The sequence below is a fragment of the Rosa rugosa genome, chromosome 5 (genome assembly GCF_958449725.1).
Source record: "Rosa rugosa chromosome 5, drRosRugo1.1, whole genome shotgun sequence".
NCBI classification, from domain to species: Eukaryota; Viridiplantae; Streptophyta; class Magnoliopsida; order Rosales; family Rosaceae; genus Rosa; species Rosa rugosa.
Genome location: NC_084824.1, coordinates 44,249,556 through 44,268,341, shown reverse-complemented (window position 1 = coordinate 44,268,341; position 18,786 = coordinate 44,249,556). Strand labels below are relative to the sequence as shown.

The 18,786-nt window shown below is 41.3% G+C and overlaps 2 protein-coding genes across 3 annotated transcripts; one reads left to right on the top strand and one right to left on the bottom strand.

The window, feature by feature from the left end:
• Positions 1-11: 11 nt before the first annotated feature.
• Positions 12-833, bottom strand: LOC133712816 (uncharacterized). The gene is made up of 2 exons (XM_062138923.1): positions 432-833; positions 12-302 (listed from the first exon to the last, which is right to left on the bottom strand). The coding sequence occupies exons 1-2, from the start codon at positions 502-504 to the stop codon at positions 16-18; spliced, it is 360 nt and encodes a 119-aa protein (XP_061994907.1). The 5' UTR covers positions 505-833; the 3' UTR covers positions 12-15.
• An 8,117-nt stretch (positions 834-8,950) lies between these two features.
• LOC133709800 (uncharacterized) lies at positions 8,951-12,411 on the top strand. 2 transcript variants are annotated; one of them, XM_062135685.1, is made up of 2 exons: positions 8,951-10,695; positions 11,909-12,411. In XM_062135685.1, exon 1 carries the CDS (start codon positions 9,037-9,039, stop codon positions 10,690-10,692), a length of 1,656 nt encoding a protein of 551 aa, XP_061991669.1. In that variant the 5' UTR covers positions 8,951-9,036; the 3' UTR covers positions 10,693-10,695; positions 11,909-12,411. The 2 variants fall into 2 exon arrangements, with proteins under 2 accessions (XP_061991669.1, XP_061991668.1); XM_062135684.1 differs by having other exon boundaries at positions 11,903-12,411.
• The last annotated feature ends 6,375 nt before the right edge of the window (positions 12,412-18,786 follow it).

Sequence of the window (18,786 nt, the reverse complement as noted above, 5' to 3'; positions counted from 1 at the left end):
CTACTTTTGCATTCCTCAACTCAAGATTGAAGAAGCATTGGATTCTAGTCTAACCAAGACGCAGCTCTGTGTGGCTGGTCCAAAGAAAGTCCTGAAAGAACATGATGATCGTTGTCGTCTTCGTTGCTTCTGATTCGGCTTGGTAGGTGACTGAGTTTTTGCCATGATCTGAATCTCCTCCTGTTGAGCTTTGCTCAACATGTTCCACATAATGTGTACATCTTGGTACCCACACATTTGCACATCATCTTGAAGCTTTAGCAGACCACCTACTCCACCACACAGATCACCACCAGCACCACCTACATGGGTTCCACAGTGCTTAGAAAAATTGCCCCAAAAAAGTCTTACACTGAATTTTTTCATAAAATCCAAATGCCATATACGCTAAAGAATAACAAGTTATAGATGAAGCAAGAACCAAATATTACCTACAGATTTTCGATGCTTGAGTCTGGCAGAGAAGGCAAGCAAAGCTCTCCTTAACTTAAGCAACCAATCCATAATCTAGAAGAGCCAGGAACAGCAGCCTGAGGCTACTGAACCAGAGCTAAACTAGGGAAAACAATGTAGATTGTAGAAGATGGACAGTTGGGTTTTGGAATTTATAATTTTATATACCAAAATGGAGGAGGAGAAGAAGAGAGAGAGAAAATGGCAGGCACTTGGCAAGAGGGGCACTGAATCCCCATAACACGTTTCTTGATGGGTGTGCCAGGCGTCCATCATCGAAACCCTTCCACCAGCCACGAGGGCATCTTCTTTCATTGTCTTCTTCTTCTTCTTCTTCTTCTCTCACTGGTTTATCTCTAAACCAATTTTCAAGTTCTCGACCTTCGGTTACTTTGTCTTGAACTTGGCTTTGGATAGAAGTCCCTCTCTTGTATGCTTTTCTGTTGCTGTATAGTAATGCACATTTGTATAGTAATGCACATTAAATACCAATGTACCGTTATATTCGGCTACCTCAGTGTTCGAGTCAGAAGCTTACAAGCTTTTCTTTTTTGAGTCTCGAGAGTAACGAAGAAAAGCTTACCGTCATCAATCACTTTCGTAATTTCTCAATAAGAAAAAAAACGCGACAAGGAAAGCGCACCAAAAAAAAAAAAAAAAAAGAAAGTACCATCTATCCATGGTGTGTAAGAGTGTCCCATTATAATTCGCGACCTAGAGTCACGCATGTCGGGGCATCACATGTCATTTTCATATTTAGTAGTTATGTTGTCCCGTAGGGACGCCCCTCTAACCTTCAGGGCCGGGCCTAAAGTCTTGCATATGTTGATATCCAATCCCGATTACCTGGTCAGCAGCTGACCATGGGTGATTTGGTCACTCACCGTCCGATTGAAATCGGACGGTTGACAGCTAAGTGATCAGATCTGAGATGAGAGCTGTCAACCGTCCGATTGAAATCGGACGGTGAGTGACCAAATCACCCATGGTCAGCTGCTGACCAGGTGATCGCTGCTGTGTTGATATCGGCGTATCACATCATTAATTTCTTACTTGGTTGTGCTTTCTACCCATCGTGGGTAGCAGCGTCCCTCTAACCTTCGGAGCTTAGGGTCTTGCATGTATGCATGTATCAAAACGCCCATTTAATCTTCGGGTTTCAATGTATAACTGTATACAATGGGTCAATGGTGGTTGTGCTACCTACCCATCGCGGTAGAGACGCCCCTCTAGCCTTCAGGGCTTAGTGTCTTAAATGTGTGCATGTATTCGATGTGTCACTATTCATTTGTGGTTGTATAAGACTTGTCAATCCTAAGTTTGATGTAATTCATTATAATCACTATAATCATTATAATAAGGGTCCTTGACTAAAAACCCCAAAATGAGCCAAAGTTATCCCACTTACCCCAGCAAGAGATTTTTATTCCCACTTACCCAATTTGAAGTAAAATGACAATTTTGCCCTTAATCAAATTAATAAACCCCTTGATCTAGGGGTGGGTTCGGTTCCGATCGGTTCGGTTTTAGGCCGAAACCGAAAACCGAACCGAATTGTCGGTTCGGTTCGGTTCGGTTTGTGTATTTTTTGGTTCGGTTCGGTTCGGTTTTTTTTTTCTTTCAATAAAACAGTTTTTTTTTTTCAATAAAACAATTTTTTTTTGTTTTTTGGCAAGACAATAATCTTGCTTCGTAGTTCATAATCAAATTTCAAAGCTTCATTATATGAAATGGTTGGCTTAATGGCTTTGGTTCTTGTTTCGAATTCGATCAACTAGGTCAAACTTAGTTACTCTTATAAACCTATATTTATATATCATACACTCCAAAGAGAAACCTCTATAAATTCAAAGAAAATAAATAAACCGACCGTTGGATGCAATTATTACAATAAATTATGCGTGTGGTTAAAAATTTAGCAAATTTCACAATAGTTTCGAACCCAATCGGATTGGTCAACCGTAGTCACTTGTATGTTTTCTTTGTTGACCAATAAAGTGACGACCACGAAACGTGCTTATTTTTTTACATCATGTTTGTAAATATTTCATTGATGGATGTGCGTTGACATAAGATAAAAATTTCAATTTTAATTACCAATACATTGGCCTATACCAATTTGTCTCCTAAAGTAGTATGACTTATATATTGTATTTAAATTATTGAGGTTCATTCTAAAGCAACCATGAAGAGAAAAATGAATTTGGAGAAACCAACCACTCGATGGAGAGATTGTAATGTTTTATGGTGGTTGTAAAAAATATGGCCAATTTGGTTCTCGTTTCGAATTCGATCAACTAGGTCAAACTTAGTTACTCTTATAAACCTATATTTATATATCATACACTCCAAAGAGAAACCTCTATAAATTCAAAGAAAATAAAAAAACTGACCGTTGGATGCGATGATTACAATAAATTATGCGTGTGGTAAAAAATTTAGCAAATTTCACAATAGTTTCGAACCCGATCGGATTGGTAAACCGTGGTCATAAAATTTCACAATATTTCGGTTCGGTTCGGTTCGGTTTTCACCTAGCCGAAACCGAAAACCGAACCGAACATAATCGGTTCGGCTCGGTTTTTTTGTTTCGGTTCGGTTTTTTTCGGCTACGGTTCAGTTTTCGGTGCGGTTTTTTTTTCGGTTTTCGGTTTCGTTTGGCCACCCCTACTTGATCTCTCTCCTCTCTCACGTCCCTCTCCGATTTCTTTCAGATCGCTCTCTTTCTCTCTCCGCCCTGCAAAGCGCCATCGCCAACTCCGCGACTGGCTCGCCTAGGCCGTCGTGGGCCGAAACCCCGACGAACAGGGGCCGGCTGCTGCTGCCGTCGACTGCATCTCTCTCTCTCCCCCCTCTCGCCACCGTCGTTATGTGGTCTTAGTTTCAGCAACAGCATCCTCGGGTTTTCCAGAAACAGTTATGGATCTTCTTTTGCCTTTTGCTTGTTCTTCGTGCTCGTTGCTTCTACCTAGCTCCCTGGTGTCTCTTTACAGAGAGAGAGAGCTTCGAATTACAGTTAGCCACGGGAAGTTGGCGCATCCATTGATGCCCGGATCTGGTCAAAATTGCAGGTTTGATTATTTTAGTTTTGATGCCCAGATCTGGTCAAAATTGCAGGTTTACGGTGCCAAAGTGGACCGTGAATTCCAAAAGAAACTTGCAGCGAGCAGTGGAAATTTTGGGGCTAATGTGAAGCACCTTGGAGTGGAAATTGAGGAAAAGATCAATTACCTCTCGATAGAGGGTTCAATATATAGGTGGTGATGTCCAGATGCTTCTAAAGCATGTGACGATAGTGAGAAATTAATTCCATAGATGGTATAGTTGTAATTTTAGAACTCCCTCAAGTATTGTATTCTTTTGCTTGCACTGGTCCTTAGACTTATGGAGCTAATATCCATCCTCCCATCTTCTTATTCACTATTTGATATATGGTGGCGTATTTTGTTGAGCAATTGCTTTAATTATGTATTCTGTCAAAAAAGAATAATGTTGTAGAGATTGTTCCATTTCGGTTGAACTTTGTACCACTTTCATCATTTTTTTTCCCAATGACAGAGAGAAAATGGAGGTAGAAAGAAGAAAAAAGAAAAAAAAAAGTGTATTGGAGGGCAATAGACATCTATTATGGGGCAATACATGGTTGATAAACGTCTATTGGGGGACAACAGACGTCTATTGGGGGGCAATAGACCAAAGTTCTATTAGGGGCAATAGACCAAAGTTCTATTGGGGGGCAATACATGGCTGATAGAAGTCTATTAGGGGTAATAGACGTCTATTGCCCCTCTATTGGGGGGCAATAGATGTCTATAGGCGTCTATTGGGGGGCAATAGACGTCTATTAGGGGGCAATAGACGTTTTGAATTGATGTAATCTCCTCGTTTTTTTTTCTTTAATCAAAGTTTTATTTGTGTAGTTTTAGGAAGATTAATTACCATTTTGGTAATCTAAACGTCTATTGGGGGGCAATAGACGTCTACTGGGGGGGAATACATGGCTGATAGTCGTCTATTGGGGGGAAATACATGGCTGATAGTCGTCTATTGGGGGCCAATAGACGTCTATTGCCCCTCAATAGACGTCTATTAGGAGGCAATAACATCTATTGGGGGCAAAAAAACTTTCCGGTGAGATTTTCAGCAAATTCCGGAATCCGGCGACCGATGACCGGTTTCCGGCGAAAGTTGGACGGATTCCGGCGAAAGTTGGACGGATTCCGGCGAAAGTTGACCGGATTCCTGCGGCCGGTGACCGGCTTCCGGCGGCCGGTTACCGGATTCCGGCGGCCGGTGACGGGCTCCGGCGAAGTCTCCTATGGTTTCTCTCTCTTCCATTTTCTCTATCTCTCTCTCTAAGTAACAAAGGGGTGATAAGTAACAAAGGGGTGAGGGGTAAAATGGTATTAAAAAAAAATTAAAAAAAAAAAAAAAAAATCTTAATGGGGTATTAGGGAAGACTCCCTTAGAGTGTATTGGGTAAGAGAGAATTAAAAAAACTTAATGGGGTAAGTGGGAAAAAAATCCCTAAAAATGAGGTAAATGGACAAAACCCTTTATAATGACTACAATTTTCAATGCGGGATATTTGTACTCTTAAGACCTGGTTACCTCACCAACTCAATTTTGTTTGACCTTTTTTTCTTTAGTTCTTTTTAAATTCATATTCCTATTCATTTATCGCACAGGACTGTTCATCAAGAAAGATAAAAGCATAAACCAGGTCGATGTGTATCGCAATGACAGAAGAATCAAATTCCGCTCATGCATGTGCCTTCGATCAACTGCTAGTTGTCCAAGGAACTGATGAAAAGCACCAAACCCATTCGAACTTTGAAGACACAACGCAATGTATAATCAAATTCAAGGGTTGCCATATCAATCTTTATTCTCTAGTGATAAGAGTGTGCTCAGTGGACATTCCCACACTGATTAGCTCCAAGCCTCCAAGCACGTTTCTTTTTTCGTCAAATTTGAATTCCGAACAACTTACAAAGAAGATTTATACAATATGGTATCAAATAAAAGCACTTTATTCATCCAAATTTTATTTTGGAGAAGTTGATCGATGTCCATAACTAGCGAGCTTGTCCTTCCACCTTGTGTGTTTTTGGAAAACATTATCAAAATTGATTGCAAAAAAGTTGAACTGGGATGCTTGATGTCTTGGATTAGTAGAAATTCCCTGTCCACGGCACTTGATAGGATACTTTCCCCATCTTGATTAGAAGCTATGAATTTCCTTCAACTTACAGAGTGTTAAGGCCAAAAATATGAACCCAAAGAAGACGAAATCACGTATCATAAGCTTCCATTTGGAGATTTCCTTCCCAGTTCGATTAACCTATTGTTCCCAGTCGGTCCACATTTAATAGGCCGGATGAATTTTTTTTTTTTTTGCAGTTTTTGCAGTGACCCACAATAAATTTTCTATGTTTCCATGTATGAAGTGATGTATTGACTCACATTATAATAATTATTGGCCCGCATTAAAGAACAGACGAGAAAACTCAAGATTTGCCAAAACTAGGAAATAAAAAAAAAACTCATAGGGATAAAATATAGCTCCTGAAAATTCGGAGCTCCGTATACCGAAATCTAGGGTTTCGTGCAGAAGAGCGGCGGCGTCGTGTTCGATCCTGCTTGCAAGAGAACGTCTTACGGTGTCGTTCTCGTCTAGTACGTGGACAGCGGCAGAGATTTTGATCCGGTGTTAGGTTTGAAGGCAAGGGTGACGTGAGGTCTGGTTTGCGACGTAGGTTGCTGTAATCGGAGGGTATCGAGTTGCAGGACGGCGGTGCGTGAGGCAGAGGCAACCTGGTTTTTCTGTGGAGGCGTGAGTGCTTGTCGGGTCTTCGCCGGAGGCTTTGTTAGGATCTCCTCTTCCTTCGATTGCAGGTGAACCCAATCCAAGGAGGTCTCTTTCCGGCAATCTTGATGGGGGAAGGCCGTGGACGGCCACCGGAGCAGTGATGGGCGGAGGCCGCCTCTTCTGCAAGGTCAGAACCGGTCGATCTGGGGGTGGGAGACGAAGGGTTTGGGTAGTGGGCTTTTGGGCCTCTACCGATCTGGGCTACAGATGCAGGCTGGTGAACTGGGCCTAGTTGGTTCAGTTCCCCTTTCCCCCAACACTTGGGTTGGGCTTGGTTTTGAGATTTCTGGGAGGTGGCCTATCCTGCTCTTTACCCTGTATTGTTCCTCGAATGTTGTTGTGGCTGTGTTGAGGGTTGCGACGTACACCATGAAGGTCTTAGGCGTCAAGATGTTCAATCCAGTGGTTCCATTTTAGGGCTGTGTAGGGTTAGGGAGTTTTTAATTCCTGCATTTTGTTTCTGCAGTTCCTTCAGGATTTTAGTTTTTTTGGAGTTTCAGTTTTGGATTTTAGTCCTTTTATGCGAGCATTGATTTGTAAATGGGACATAAATGTTCTCATTGATAATTATTTTAGGGATCTTGACAATTTACAGCATTCACTTATTTTTTTTTCCTACTTACCCATAATGACTTTAATAAGTTGTTCCCTAATACCCAATTAAGTTTTTTTTTTAGACTATTTTGACCTCACCCCTTTGCCAAATAGAGAGAGAAAATGGAAAAGAGAGAAGCCAGAGATTTCTTTGATTTCGGTCGCCAGAGTCAGGTCACCGATTGTCGGACTTCTCTGAAAACCTCGTCGGAGGTCCTCAAAAAGGTAGTCGGAGATCTCATAGGTCACTGAAAAGGCTTATTGCCCCCTACTAAACATTTGTTGCCCCTCCAATAAACGTTTATTGGGGGCAATAAAAGTTTATGAAACCTCGCCGGAGGTCCTCAAAGAGGTCGTCGGAGATCTCATAGGTCGCCGGGGAGTTTCATTGCCCCCCAATAAACCTTTATGTTGCTGAAATGGACACTAATCTCCCTAAAATTAGACAAATAAAACTTTGATTAAAGAAAAAGATGAGGAGATTAAATCAAGTCAAAACTTTTCTTGGGGGCAATAAATGTTGGAGAATGTTTTATTGCACCCCAATAAATGAGAAGATTACTCTTTTATGTTGTTCTACTACTCGATTACTTTTTTGTCTTGTATAACAAATATGGATATTAATCAAACCTGCAATATTTGACCCAAAAAGATTGATTTGGGCACCCAGAAAATGCTCTGGGCTCCCAAGTCTTCTCCTTTCTTCACCGGTTGCAAACCTGGAATGTGAGAGTCCAGTGGCCGTATAAAAGGCAGTTGCTGTCAGGGTGAGTCGTCGTGGGTTTCAGCTTTGTCACGATCTAATCCAGTGAAATGTGAAGAGCTGGATGCCTCAACCTCGCACGTGTAGCTCCAAATTTGAAATCCTAACCTTAGCTCCTGTACACTGCCGCGGCAGCCGATCACTCTGCCCTCCCATATCTGCTCTCAAACTCATAGACCCAGTCCCATCTCAAACAACGAAAACTGCTCGAAATCGAAGAAGCTCTTCATTGCATAGGTTCGATCTGTACTGTTTTTGCAATTACACCGGCAATTGTAATCACTGAAACTTAGGCCCTTTCTGATTATGTCAGATAACGACGTAATTTCTGGCATGTTGCAGGCACTGGTAGAGAGCGCTGACCTGAAGTTCGTTCGGGTTTGCGACGTGTTGGCATACATTTCTCCAGCAAATCGATCCAAGCGAAACCCTAGAATAACTCCTCCGCTGCGACATCGAGGCACCGTTGGAGCTAATCGGGAGCCAGGGCAGCTGTGTTGTAGAGGACTAACCTCCATGGCAGTTGAAGAATGGAGAGAGAGGGAGAGAGAGAGAGGGTTGAGAGAGTTCATTAATCAGGTTGAGAGCAAAATAGTCATTTTATTTTAAGAGATTAATTCATTTTACTGCCTTGAACTTTATGTCTAAAATCGTCTGTGCCTCCGAACTTTTAATTTAATCACATATGTCCTTATACTCTCTAATATGATCAATCATAATCATTAGTAAACTAATTCCTTAATTTATTCATAAATTAGTGACAATGCATGCCCACTTATTGTCAATTTTTACCCTTGATCATGTAAATAGTATGTTTCTTGCATGATTAAAGGCTAAAAACTAGTTCGAGTGGACAACAATATATAAATAAATTGATAGATTAGTGAAGGATTGGCCATAATTGATCAAATTAGAGAGTATAAGGGCACATACGATCAAATTAAAAGTTTGAGGCTACAACTGATTTTGAGTGTAAAGCTCATGGTGGTAAAATGATATTAAATTGGATTAGTGAGAATAAAAATTTGTTGTTGGAGTAAGTGAGATAATTTTGGCTCATTTTGGTACTTCGGGTCAACGACCTATTATTTTATTTATTTTTTCGTTTCTGTCTATTTTATTTGGTCCGTTTGCCAAATTTCTAATTTTTTTATTTTTTTTTTTCAGGTTTTCAAAATTCCTTTACTGAGTGGGCCTAGAAATTAGACGAAACCCAGTCAGCAGGTATGGCAGGTATCGGCCCATCCCCTAATCTTCGTTTTTCCGAAAGAGTCTAGGGTTCCCTTACCAAAACCAAAAGCCACTCTCTCCTTCTTCTAATCCCAACCATCTCCCAGAAACCCTCAACAAAACCATGGACGCCGAAACGGCATCGGAATCCGGCCTAACCCTGATAAAGCAGCTCGCATCTTGCAACAATGGCAGCCGCGGCCGGGCCCTTAGGGTTCTCCTCAAGACCTGGCTCCCCACCCAGCTCAACCTCTCCGACGACCACATGAAGAAGCTCTGGAAAGGCCTCTTCTACTGCATGTGGCACGCCGACAAGGCCCCGGCCCAGGCCCAACTGATCGACCGCCTCTCCTCCCTCGTCCCCAGCCTCCACCTCCCTCTCGCCATCGACTACTTCTCGGCGTTCCTCCTCACCATGCGCCGCGAATGGTCCGGCATCGACGCCCTGAGGTTAGACAAGTTCTACCTTTTGATTCGTAGATTCATGGCTAGCTTCTTTGCTTTGATGAGGAATAATTCTTGGGATTTGGAGCTTGTGAAAAAATTGATGGGGGTTTTAATGGAGGGGGCTTTTTTCGCCGAGGATAAGTTTCCGGCGAAAGGGGTTAATTACCATATTGCCTCTGTGTTTCTTGAGGAATTGAGGCCGTTTATGCCGGTGAGGAAGGAAGTGGTTGAGGTGGTTTTAGTGGGGTTTGTTAGGGTTATGGCGAAAGCGAATGACAAGGTGTTGGTGGGGAAGATTAAGGGGAGTATGTTTGATGTGTTGCTTGGGATGGGGAGGAGGCTGTTGGAGGTTAGGAAGTTGGGGGAGGATGTGGATTCGGGGGATGATGTGGTGGTGTTTGGGTCGGTTGCGCTGTGCTTGGGGTTTTCGAGCAGGTTTCATGAAATGGGGGAGGCGGAGGAGTGCTGTCAGGGGAATAGGAAGGTGTTGTTTGGGTTGGATGAGGAGTTTTTGAAGTTGGAGAAGGAGTTGGCGGCTTCTGGGATTGAGGTTTTGATTCCTGATGCTGTGAGGAATGATGATGATGAGGAAGTGCCGAGTTTGATTCCTATTGTGGGTGAGGGGATGGAGGTTGACGGCTCGGAACCTGGTGAGGTTGCCAATGGGTCTGCTGGGAAGCCTTTGAAGAAGTGCAAGAAGCGAGAGAAGGACCCTGGTGGTGCTGATGTTAAGGCAGAGAAGAAGAAGAAGAAAAAGAAGAAGGACAAGAAGCAGAATGGGATTTTGGATTCTGACCCTGAGAAGAGCCATTCGGATAGGGAGAATGAGAATGTGGATGCAAATGGTGAGAACCCAGATAATGAACAGGTTACTGATGGTGATGAGATAAAACTCGATGATTATGCGATCTCGAACCTCCAGATGCAGTTTGAGAAGATTGCTGCTGAAGCAGGCTTGGATCATGATCTTCCAAGTGCCTGTGAATTGCCGGCAGCTACAGCTAATGGTACTGTCTCTAAGAAGAGAAAGAGAGTGAAGAAAGCTGATGAAGTTGTGGAGGATGGCACCAAGGCAAAGAGTGGGGAGAAGAGTGCAAAGAAGGTAAAGTTTTCCATGAAAAACAACTTGGTGTGGAAGCCGCAAAGCCCTTTACCCCCTCAAAATCTAAGATTGCCCCCGTCCGCTACACCTAGAGGAAGTGCACTCAAGCAAGGAGTACCTCCAGGTCCCGTCAGGGAAATGCCTCCCCCAACCAAAAAAGTGAAAAGAGTTGTGAAGAAGACTCGGAAAGTTGTCAAACGCGTAAAGAAGTTGAAATCTCGTTCTCCTTAGTAGGTATTGTTTTACATGGTCATTTTAGCTGAAAAATTTGTTCTATGTTTAGTTGTCACTTGACATACACATATAACGATTTCCTCTTTTGTGATCTTCCTTGTTGCCCCTCCTTATGTTGGGTTTTTGATATTCAACATTGGTATTCTCTTATTCATGAAATTGAATGAAATTATGCATTCTTGACAGATTCCTTTTATATGATGCTACCTTACTAATTCATATTGAGAATGCACTTCTTTCTGTGATGGTTAACTTCCAATGATAAGAAAAAAAAAAAAAAAAAGGGAACTGATCTTTTGTTTCTTGACATCTTAATTAAATTAGATGTTTGTGGTCTTTTGTTGTTGTTTTGCCAGTTTACTTGGCTCAATAGTCTGGTAAGCTTGTATAGGGTAGCTGATAAAACAAATATCAGCTGCTAGAATACTTCTCCTTTCTGTTTGATTTGCTGCATATGCAGCATTCCACTAAGTTGTCGATTATGTTGATAGAAGGTCTCATTGCACTTATCACAGATTATCGTCATTAAATATCACATTGTGCTTGTAGGAGAATGTTTAGATTGGTCAAAATTCCTAAGTTCCTTATGAAGTAACTTTAACAGCTTTGCCTTTGTTTATTTAAATTCAAGAGGATTTAAATGGGTTTCGGGGTTATGAAACACAAGTTAGGTAGTGTAACTAGTTAGTACAACTATTCAAGTCTTTCCTCTTCACTATGATCATAGATCATACTGCATATATCTTTTGAAATGCAGTTATACAGTGCTTTGTTTTGAACTACAAGCCTGGTATCCTTGGAAAGCTAAATTTCTGCTCTTTTGCCACCTCTGTGCATCTACTCTGAATTCAATCATCCACCCTCTTTGTTTTTTAATCTGATCATTCTACATCTAGGAAGTTATGACTTGGTATCTATATTGAGTTCTGGAAGCTTCCCGGGTACAATAAATATGATTGACAATTCTTCCTTGGATTTACAGCATTTTTAGACTTTTGATCATCATATGACTGCCTGGTTTCTATTTTTTTTTTCTTTTTGAAACAAGCAAAGATATCCATGACTGGATTCTCTGCCTGCTTTCTGATAGATATGTATTGCTGGGGTGATTATGTTGATTTACGATCATCATTATGCTTGACATGTGACATTTATATGGTCCAAATTTGGAAGTACAATCCTCATTGTTTTTACTGTGTTTCTGAAGTATCAGGACTTATATGATTGTTGAGAGGTCGTTAGTAAACGTCCTGGAACTTGGATGGCAGCAGACAGAATCCTATGTTGTTTCAGTCCTTTTAGGTGATATAGACCCTAATTTCAGTATTTGATCAGTATTTGATCCACTGTTAATTTGACTATGATTCTGGTGGCAGGCGTGTGCACCTTGCTAAAATCTTAGTCCTTGGTAGGATTTACTGTCTTTGAAGTTTTTTGTATTTAGTTTTTTTTTTTTCTCGTTTTAATTGGTGGTGCGTTGTGGTTGTGGTTTGATTCTATTGAATAGCATGCTCGAGTGCATGCTCGAGGGCTGGGCACGGGCCGGGACGGGCCAGTTACTGACTGATACCGAACCCGATACCGAAAATATTATTCGGGACGGGCTGGGACGGGACTTCGTTTTTTCAAAGGTAGTACCGAAGGTACCGAAACCGATCGGGATCGGGTCGGGCCCGGGCCCAATTCGGGATACCCGACCCTCTTTTTTTTTTTTTTTTTTCCTCTCCCTATACTCAAAGTACACTTATAGGTATCCAAAATTTCCAGCATTTGAGACAAAAAGGGAGAAGCGGATCAAAGCTGCTCATGATGAGGCAATGTTCGGTGCATCAGATAATCAACCATCCATAATGATAGACAGTGAGGTTGAGGCAGAGAATGATAATAAGGACTGCAAAGAAAGTGAGCCTCCAAGCCTCTTGAGTGCACAAAAAAAAAAAATCCAGATTAGTCAGACTGAGATTACCAGAACTTGCAACTTAAATAGTCTTTCTCATGGAAACATTCCTGCAATCAATCAAAAACTCATGAACTTTGGCATCTCAATCACCTATTCTTGTCATCAAAAAGAGACTATTCTAAGTTCTAACCTCCAATTGCGATAAAGAAGAGACTATTCAAATGAAATCAAACTGACAATTTGTTCTAAGATGGTATCATCCAAAACATCCAACGCTCACAGTTTTGAGGCACAGAACATCATCTAGAGCCATATCAAACATGGGAAATGCACAAAAACACAACTCAAAACAAGAATTACCACACAATTAGAACAAGCCCAGTAAGTCAGTAACCCTCTACGGTTCTCCGGCGAGCTCCACTTGTAGATTGTCATATGGGTACACTTTCGGTGCAAACGGAATCTTGGACACCTTGTCGTTCCAGACGGCCAACAAGCCCAGCCCAACGAAGCAGCTCAGCCCTCCAGTCTGCCAAGCCAAAGCTTCGTACTTTCCGACGGTGTGGGCGATGCGATCGTTACAGGGCTCGGGAAACGGCGTGCCGTAGTCCGAGACGAGCTCGTCATTGACGGGGAGGGGATCTGAGATTTAGATGAAGAAGAAGAACAGAAGAAAATCTGGAGAGTGGAGAAGAGAGTGAATTGGGGATCGACTCGAGGTCTTCCGTCTAAGTGAATTTGGGTTAAAAGGTAAGTGATCAGGTGTTCAGTACTCTGTGTTCCCATCTAAACTATCCAATCAAACTCAGCCAAATAATATAAAAAATTAAAGATTTAATTTAATTAAATTAAACGGGACGGGACGGGACCAATCGGTATCTATTGGGCTGGTACCGGTACCGGGACCGTTTTCTAGGGACGGGACGGGACAGGCCTAAACAGTGAATTTCAGATTTTGATACCGACCCGTACCGGCGATTTTCGGGACGGTTTCGGGACGGGACCGGGCCTTCGGTTTTGGATGCCCAGCCCTATCATATATAACTGCATTACTCACATGCTAGTTGAACCCCGAACAAGTACTGATTCTAGTACTTGAACCCCGACCTCGAAGTTGAGGGGGAGGGTACTTAATACTAATTCTTTTAATCTCAATGCTTGATATAAAATCTAAACTCTGTGTACAAACTGAAGTCTGTATACAAAAATTTGATATTTATTATTATATTAATCATACTGCAACATCAAGATTCAGAAAAAAAAAAAGAAAAAAAAGAATCATAGCCAAGTCCTCTTAATTTACAGCTAATTCAACTATTCTTAGTAATGTCGTTGAAGAATGTTTCATTTACTCTCGCACAAGAGGCTGGGTCGACGGCGGTAGGTCATCTTGGATCAGGTTCATAGGCAATTTTGATTCCCTCACCGATCTTGGTGGTGCAGTGTTTTTGGTAGGCCTGGGCTCGGGTCGGGCCGGGCCCAAAATTTGGTGAGACCGAGACCGAGACCGAAACAATCGGTCCGGGCCGGTTCGGGTTTTTTCAAAAATGAAAACCGATAGAAACCGACCCCAAACGGGCCGGTTCGGTCTTCTAGCTTTTCGGGCCCAAATCCAGTTTCCCAGCTTTATGCAAAATACACACAAAATTGGGTGAGAGGCGGGATTTGAACCCCCGACCTCTACACGAAAGCCTTGCTCCAAACCATTGGAGCACGAGAAGCTCTCGGCATAATTTGTCCAAAGTTATATTTATTTGATCCTAAGTGGGAGAAATGAAACAAAACAAAACCTAAAAGTGCAGAACCCTCTTTCACTTTCTTCTCTCTCTCTTTTCTAGCCGTATTCTTCTTCTTCTTCGTTTTTTTTTTGTCCCCCTTTTTTTCTTCCTCCCCAATCCCCATTAATCCATTATGCAGTTTTCTCTTTACCATATCTTCTTCTTCTTTTTCTTCTTCTTCTTCTTGTTTTTTTTTTTTTTTTCTCTTTTCTTCCTCCCCAATCCCCATTATGCAGTTCTCTATTTACCATATCTTCTTCTTCTTCTTTGGCAACTTCAATCTACTCCGCTCCGAGCTTCAAGCTCAGGAGGCCATCAAGAAAAGAGTTTTTGCAGGTGAAGGAGTTTCTCGGCTTCACTGGTTCCCAAGGTAAGATTACTCAAAGCAACAACTTTCTCTGTGTTCCCATGTCCTATGCTCAAATTTTAATAGTTTGTTTCATATAGGTTCTGGGTTCTTCTGAAATTCTGTACATTTGAGTATGGAGAAGGAGGAGGAGGAGCTGGCTTGGGAGGAGAATCTCGAGAGGTTGAGATGGAGGAGATATTGGTTCGGGTCGGTCTTTCGGTCCCAGAAAATATCAAGCCCGACACCGACCCGATAAACTGTAATTCGGGTCGGGCTTTGCACCGAACCGACATTTTCCAACACAAAACCGAACCGAATCGGGCTTTTTTGCTCGGTTAGGGTCGGGTTGTTGGGTTCAGACGCCCAGCCCTAGTTTTTGGCCTCTAGCGGCAGTGGGCTACAAATTTGATATACCCTATCAACATGATAGGGGTTGGTTTGACTACTGACAGTGATTCTCCCACGGCTGGTGGTTGGAGGCTCGAGTCTGGCGCCGTCGTTGGTGCTGAGAACTTCCAATGGTGGTGGTGGTTAGGAGACGATTTGCTTTAGGGTTTCCTTGTTAGGCTTGGATGTTAACTTGGCTATTAGGGTTGGGCCGATGATGTTTTATATTAATTTTATTATAGTCAAAATGGATGAGGAATCTGCGACCTCTCCTACTATATAAAGGGGATGTCGCAGATTTCCCCTCAACTCTCATGTCTATTTGCAGTCTTTCACGGGAGTTGTAAGGGTTTTTCGGTCAGGCTTAATGGCCTAAAAATGTGGGTTTACTTCTGACAACCTTATTAAGGTAGGTTCAGTCTGTTTGGAGGAGTATAATGGTATCACACCTCACTCTGACAACCTCATTAAGGTACGTTTAGTCTGTTTGGAGGAGTATAATGGTATTACACCTCACTCTGAAATACAGATGAAATATGTGAGATTCTGGGTTATGGTCTTTGAAATTTCTCCAACATTTGAGGTGCCTGAGAAATTCACACTGATCAGGAATGTTTTGGGAGGTATCCTAGATTATGACAAGACCATGTTCAGAAAGGGAGTGGTTTGTATTCTCTTCTGCCTTGATATCTCTAAACCTAGGGTTGGCAATTTGGGCCGAACGGGCTGAACCAATCGCATTTTGAACCGGCCCGAATCGCTATGAGCTGAAATATCGGCCTACCGACAATTCGGCTCTGCTGAGCCGTACTGAAGCTGCCTCTTCGGCTCGGCTACGGTATGGATATATGCATATACCGTCGGTACCGAATATATATACAAAAATGAATGAAACTTTTTAAGAGGTAAGGTTCGAATCTTAAACCTCTTACATACAACTTCTGCTCCCAACCACCAGAGCACGAACAGCTCCTACTATAATATATGCAATTTTTATATTTATAGGGTCTTAGAGCATCTCCAACAGTGATACTTATATTCATAGCTAAAAGTATCTAAAAGTGAAATATAACTAGCTAGTTAGCTATTGAGTTAGAGCATCTTTAGCAGACTCTCTATTTTTGCTCCTTAGCTATTTTGGAGAGCATATTTAGCTTTTTATATATTTTAGCTGCTGCACCAGACTCCTAAGTGACTCTCTAATATAACTTTTAGCTATCTCACTCCTAAATATAGAGAGCGAGATGAGGCTCTCTATAATTTAAAACATTCCTATTGAGTTATTTTATATAACATATAAATATATTTAAACTATTTAATCTTCATTTAAAAAATAATATAAATTCAAAACTAGCTAGAATAGAGAGCACTGATGCAGACGTATTTTTAAAATGGCTAGCCAAAATGACTTTTTAGCTACTTTAGCAAAAATTTAACTCAAAAATAGCTAGCATTGCTAAAGATGCTCTTAAGCTCCAGCAGCATACCTAAATCCCAAGTTAAATTTAGGTTTTAGTTAAATTCTCTCTCATCTCTAGCTAAATATAGCTAGAGAATTTAGCAAAAGTTATATTTAACTTTTGTTTAGGTATCTGCTGGAATAGAATTTTAGCCTAAAATTAGCTAAATATTACATTTATTTTGAACTAAGTAGTCTGTTGGAGATGCCCTTAGTTCCTACTATCTAATTAAAGACATTTTACTCATTGTTTCTCTTCTTACGAGAAACCATCTTCTTTCTTCCTCCTCATTCTGTGATTGCAGAATACTCTCCTTCTCTTTCTTCTTCTTCTTCTCTCTTCGTCTTCTTTCTTCTAGGACTTGGATATATTAAGTGAACTGTTGAAATGGTAGACTTCTATGAGGTTTCGTTCTTCATCTTCCTCCTCTCCCTCTTCTTCTACAACTGGTTTTGGATTTGAAATCCCAAAATCCCTAATTCCCAAAATCCAAGAAGTCAAAATCTTGAGTTGTTCTTCCACAGAAGACCATACAGGTCCTGCGAATTTCTAATCTTTACAAAATACCATCTAGTTCTATAAATTTTGAATCTTTACATGCAAATCTGGAAGAAAGAACCATATTAGATTTGTGTCTTCTACATCCAATTCCAGATCCTGCTATGCTTCAGTATACCGATCTCGAGCCGAAATTCTGATATACCAATACATCAGTAACTGATGCTGGCGGTTCGGTTCCGGTTGCAAATTTGGGAAACCGACCTCTAATAGGTCGGTAGCCGGTTGATTAGAATCATGCTCAGTTTTCAACCGAATCCAGCCCTAAATTAAACCTATTTTGTTGGATTGAAAAGTTTTTCTTGCAGCAGGTGTTAAGCCTATTCTGGAAATTAGATATGAGCATCTGCTTGGTAGATGCCCGCAATGCGGCTTGATAACGCATGCAGTTGTGAAGTGCACAGTTACGGCGGTGCAGCCGGCTAGTACATTAATGTTTTCGACGAGGACTGCTCCAGTTCAACATGGAGGCTCTTTATTTGTTATTTTTTTTGCTCAGATCCCACGCAACCTCTATTTTTCTTTGTTTGCGTATGTGCAGATGACCTTTACTTCTAAAAGGAAGATATTTGTTTCAATTTGGCGTTTGGTAGGAAGATAGGATGACACTGCTCTTGTACTAGCGGTGGAGGGAGCAACACTGGTGGAGGAGGCATAGGCAATTCTAGTTGAAGAGGTAGCAACACCTGCTCCAAAGAAGAGAGGCCGCAACAGTAGAGGTACTCTATCACCCAAGAAATTAAAGTCCATACTGGGAGGAAGGTGCCCTACTAGGGAACCTGATGCACTGGGGCTTGAGGAATCTGGGGGTTCATTTGAGCAAGGGGTGCTTCTGAAAAGAAAGGTCGGGAGACCTCTTGGTAGTAAGAGCAAGAATGCTAGGGTCTCAAAGAAAAAAGGCGCTATACCTCTGTGTCTCACCTATCCTTATGCTGATGGTCGTATAGATTGCCCTAGCTCTAAGGGCAAGGAAAAAGTTTAATTTTCTAAGTTTTGTTTTGCCTATTGAATGGACTAACCATTTGATTACTTGATTCTTAGTTTTTCCAATTGTACAACAATTGAGTTCTCTAGGCAATTGAAATTGCTGTTTAGAGAGTAAGGTTAATAAGGTTTTAATCTTTTGATAGGCTTGTTTGTTAGAATAAACGAGCGAAACCTGTTTATGAGTGGTACTTGTCAGTTTTGATTGTTACCTTGGTCCAAAACAAAAATTGATGTATGTGCTTTTCTGGCTATGATAGGCAATGAAATTATCTGCTTCTTCTAAAAAAAAAAAAAAGTAGAGAGAGAGAATTATAAACTAGTGAGGAAGCCCGTGCATTGCTACGAGTTTGTTATCTGTCTGAATTTTATCACTAATAATGAACTCATTTATTCTTTGATCTGAGGGGTTGTGCAATGTATGAAATGTAAGTGAAAGACATTGGATAATAACAAATATGCCAAATACAACATTATAAGAAGAGTAAAAAACAAATGAATGATGAAATAGCAGATGCAAAGTCTAATGTCTGGATAAGACTTGACGCCTAATTGCCAAAAAAAAAAACAGTAATTGTTGTAGGAGAATATGATTTGAGAGAAATTGTGTGTTGTATTATTGATAATACGAGCCCTTTATATAGGGGATTACAAGGTACATACGAGGTAATAGAA

What these genes read in the sequence shown, in the direction of transcription:
- LOC133712816 (XM_062138923.1), bottom strand. Translation starts at nt 504, where the DNA reads ATGGATTGGTTGCTTAAGTTAAGGAGAGCTTTGCTTGCCTTCTCTGCC. An exon ending in CAAGCATCGAAAATCTGTAG is followed by an intron (nt 303 to 431) that starts GTAATATTTGGT and finishes GAACCCATGTAG; the next exon opens with GTGGTGCTGGTGGTGATCTG.
- LOC133709800 (XM_062135685.1), top strand. Translation starts at nt 9,037, where the DNA reads ATGGACGCCGAAACGGCATCGGAATCCGGCCTAACCCTGATAAAGCAG.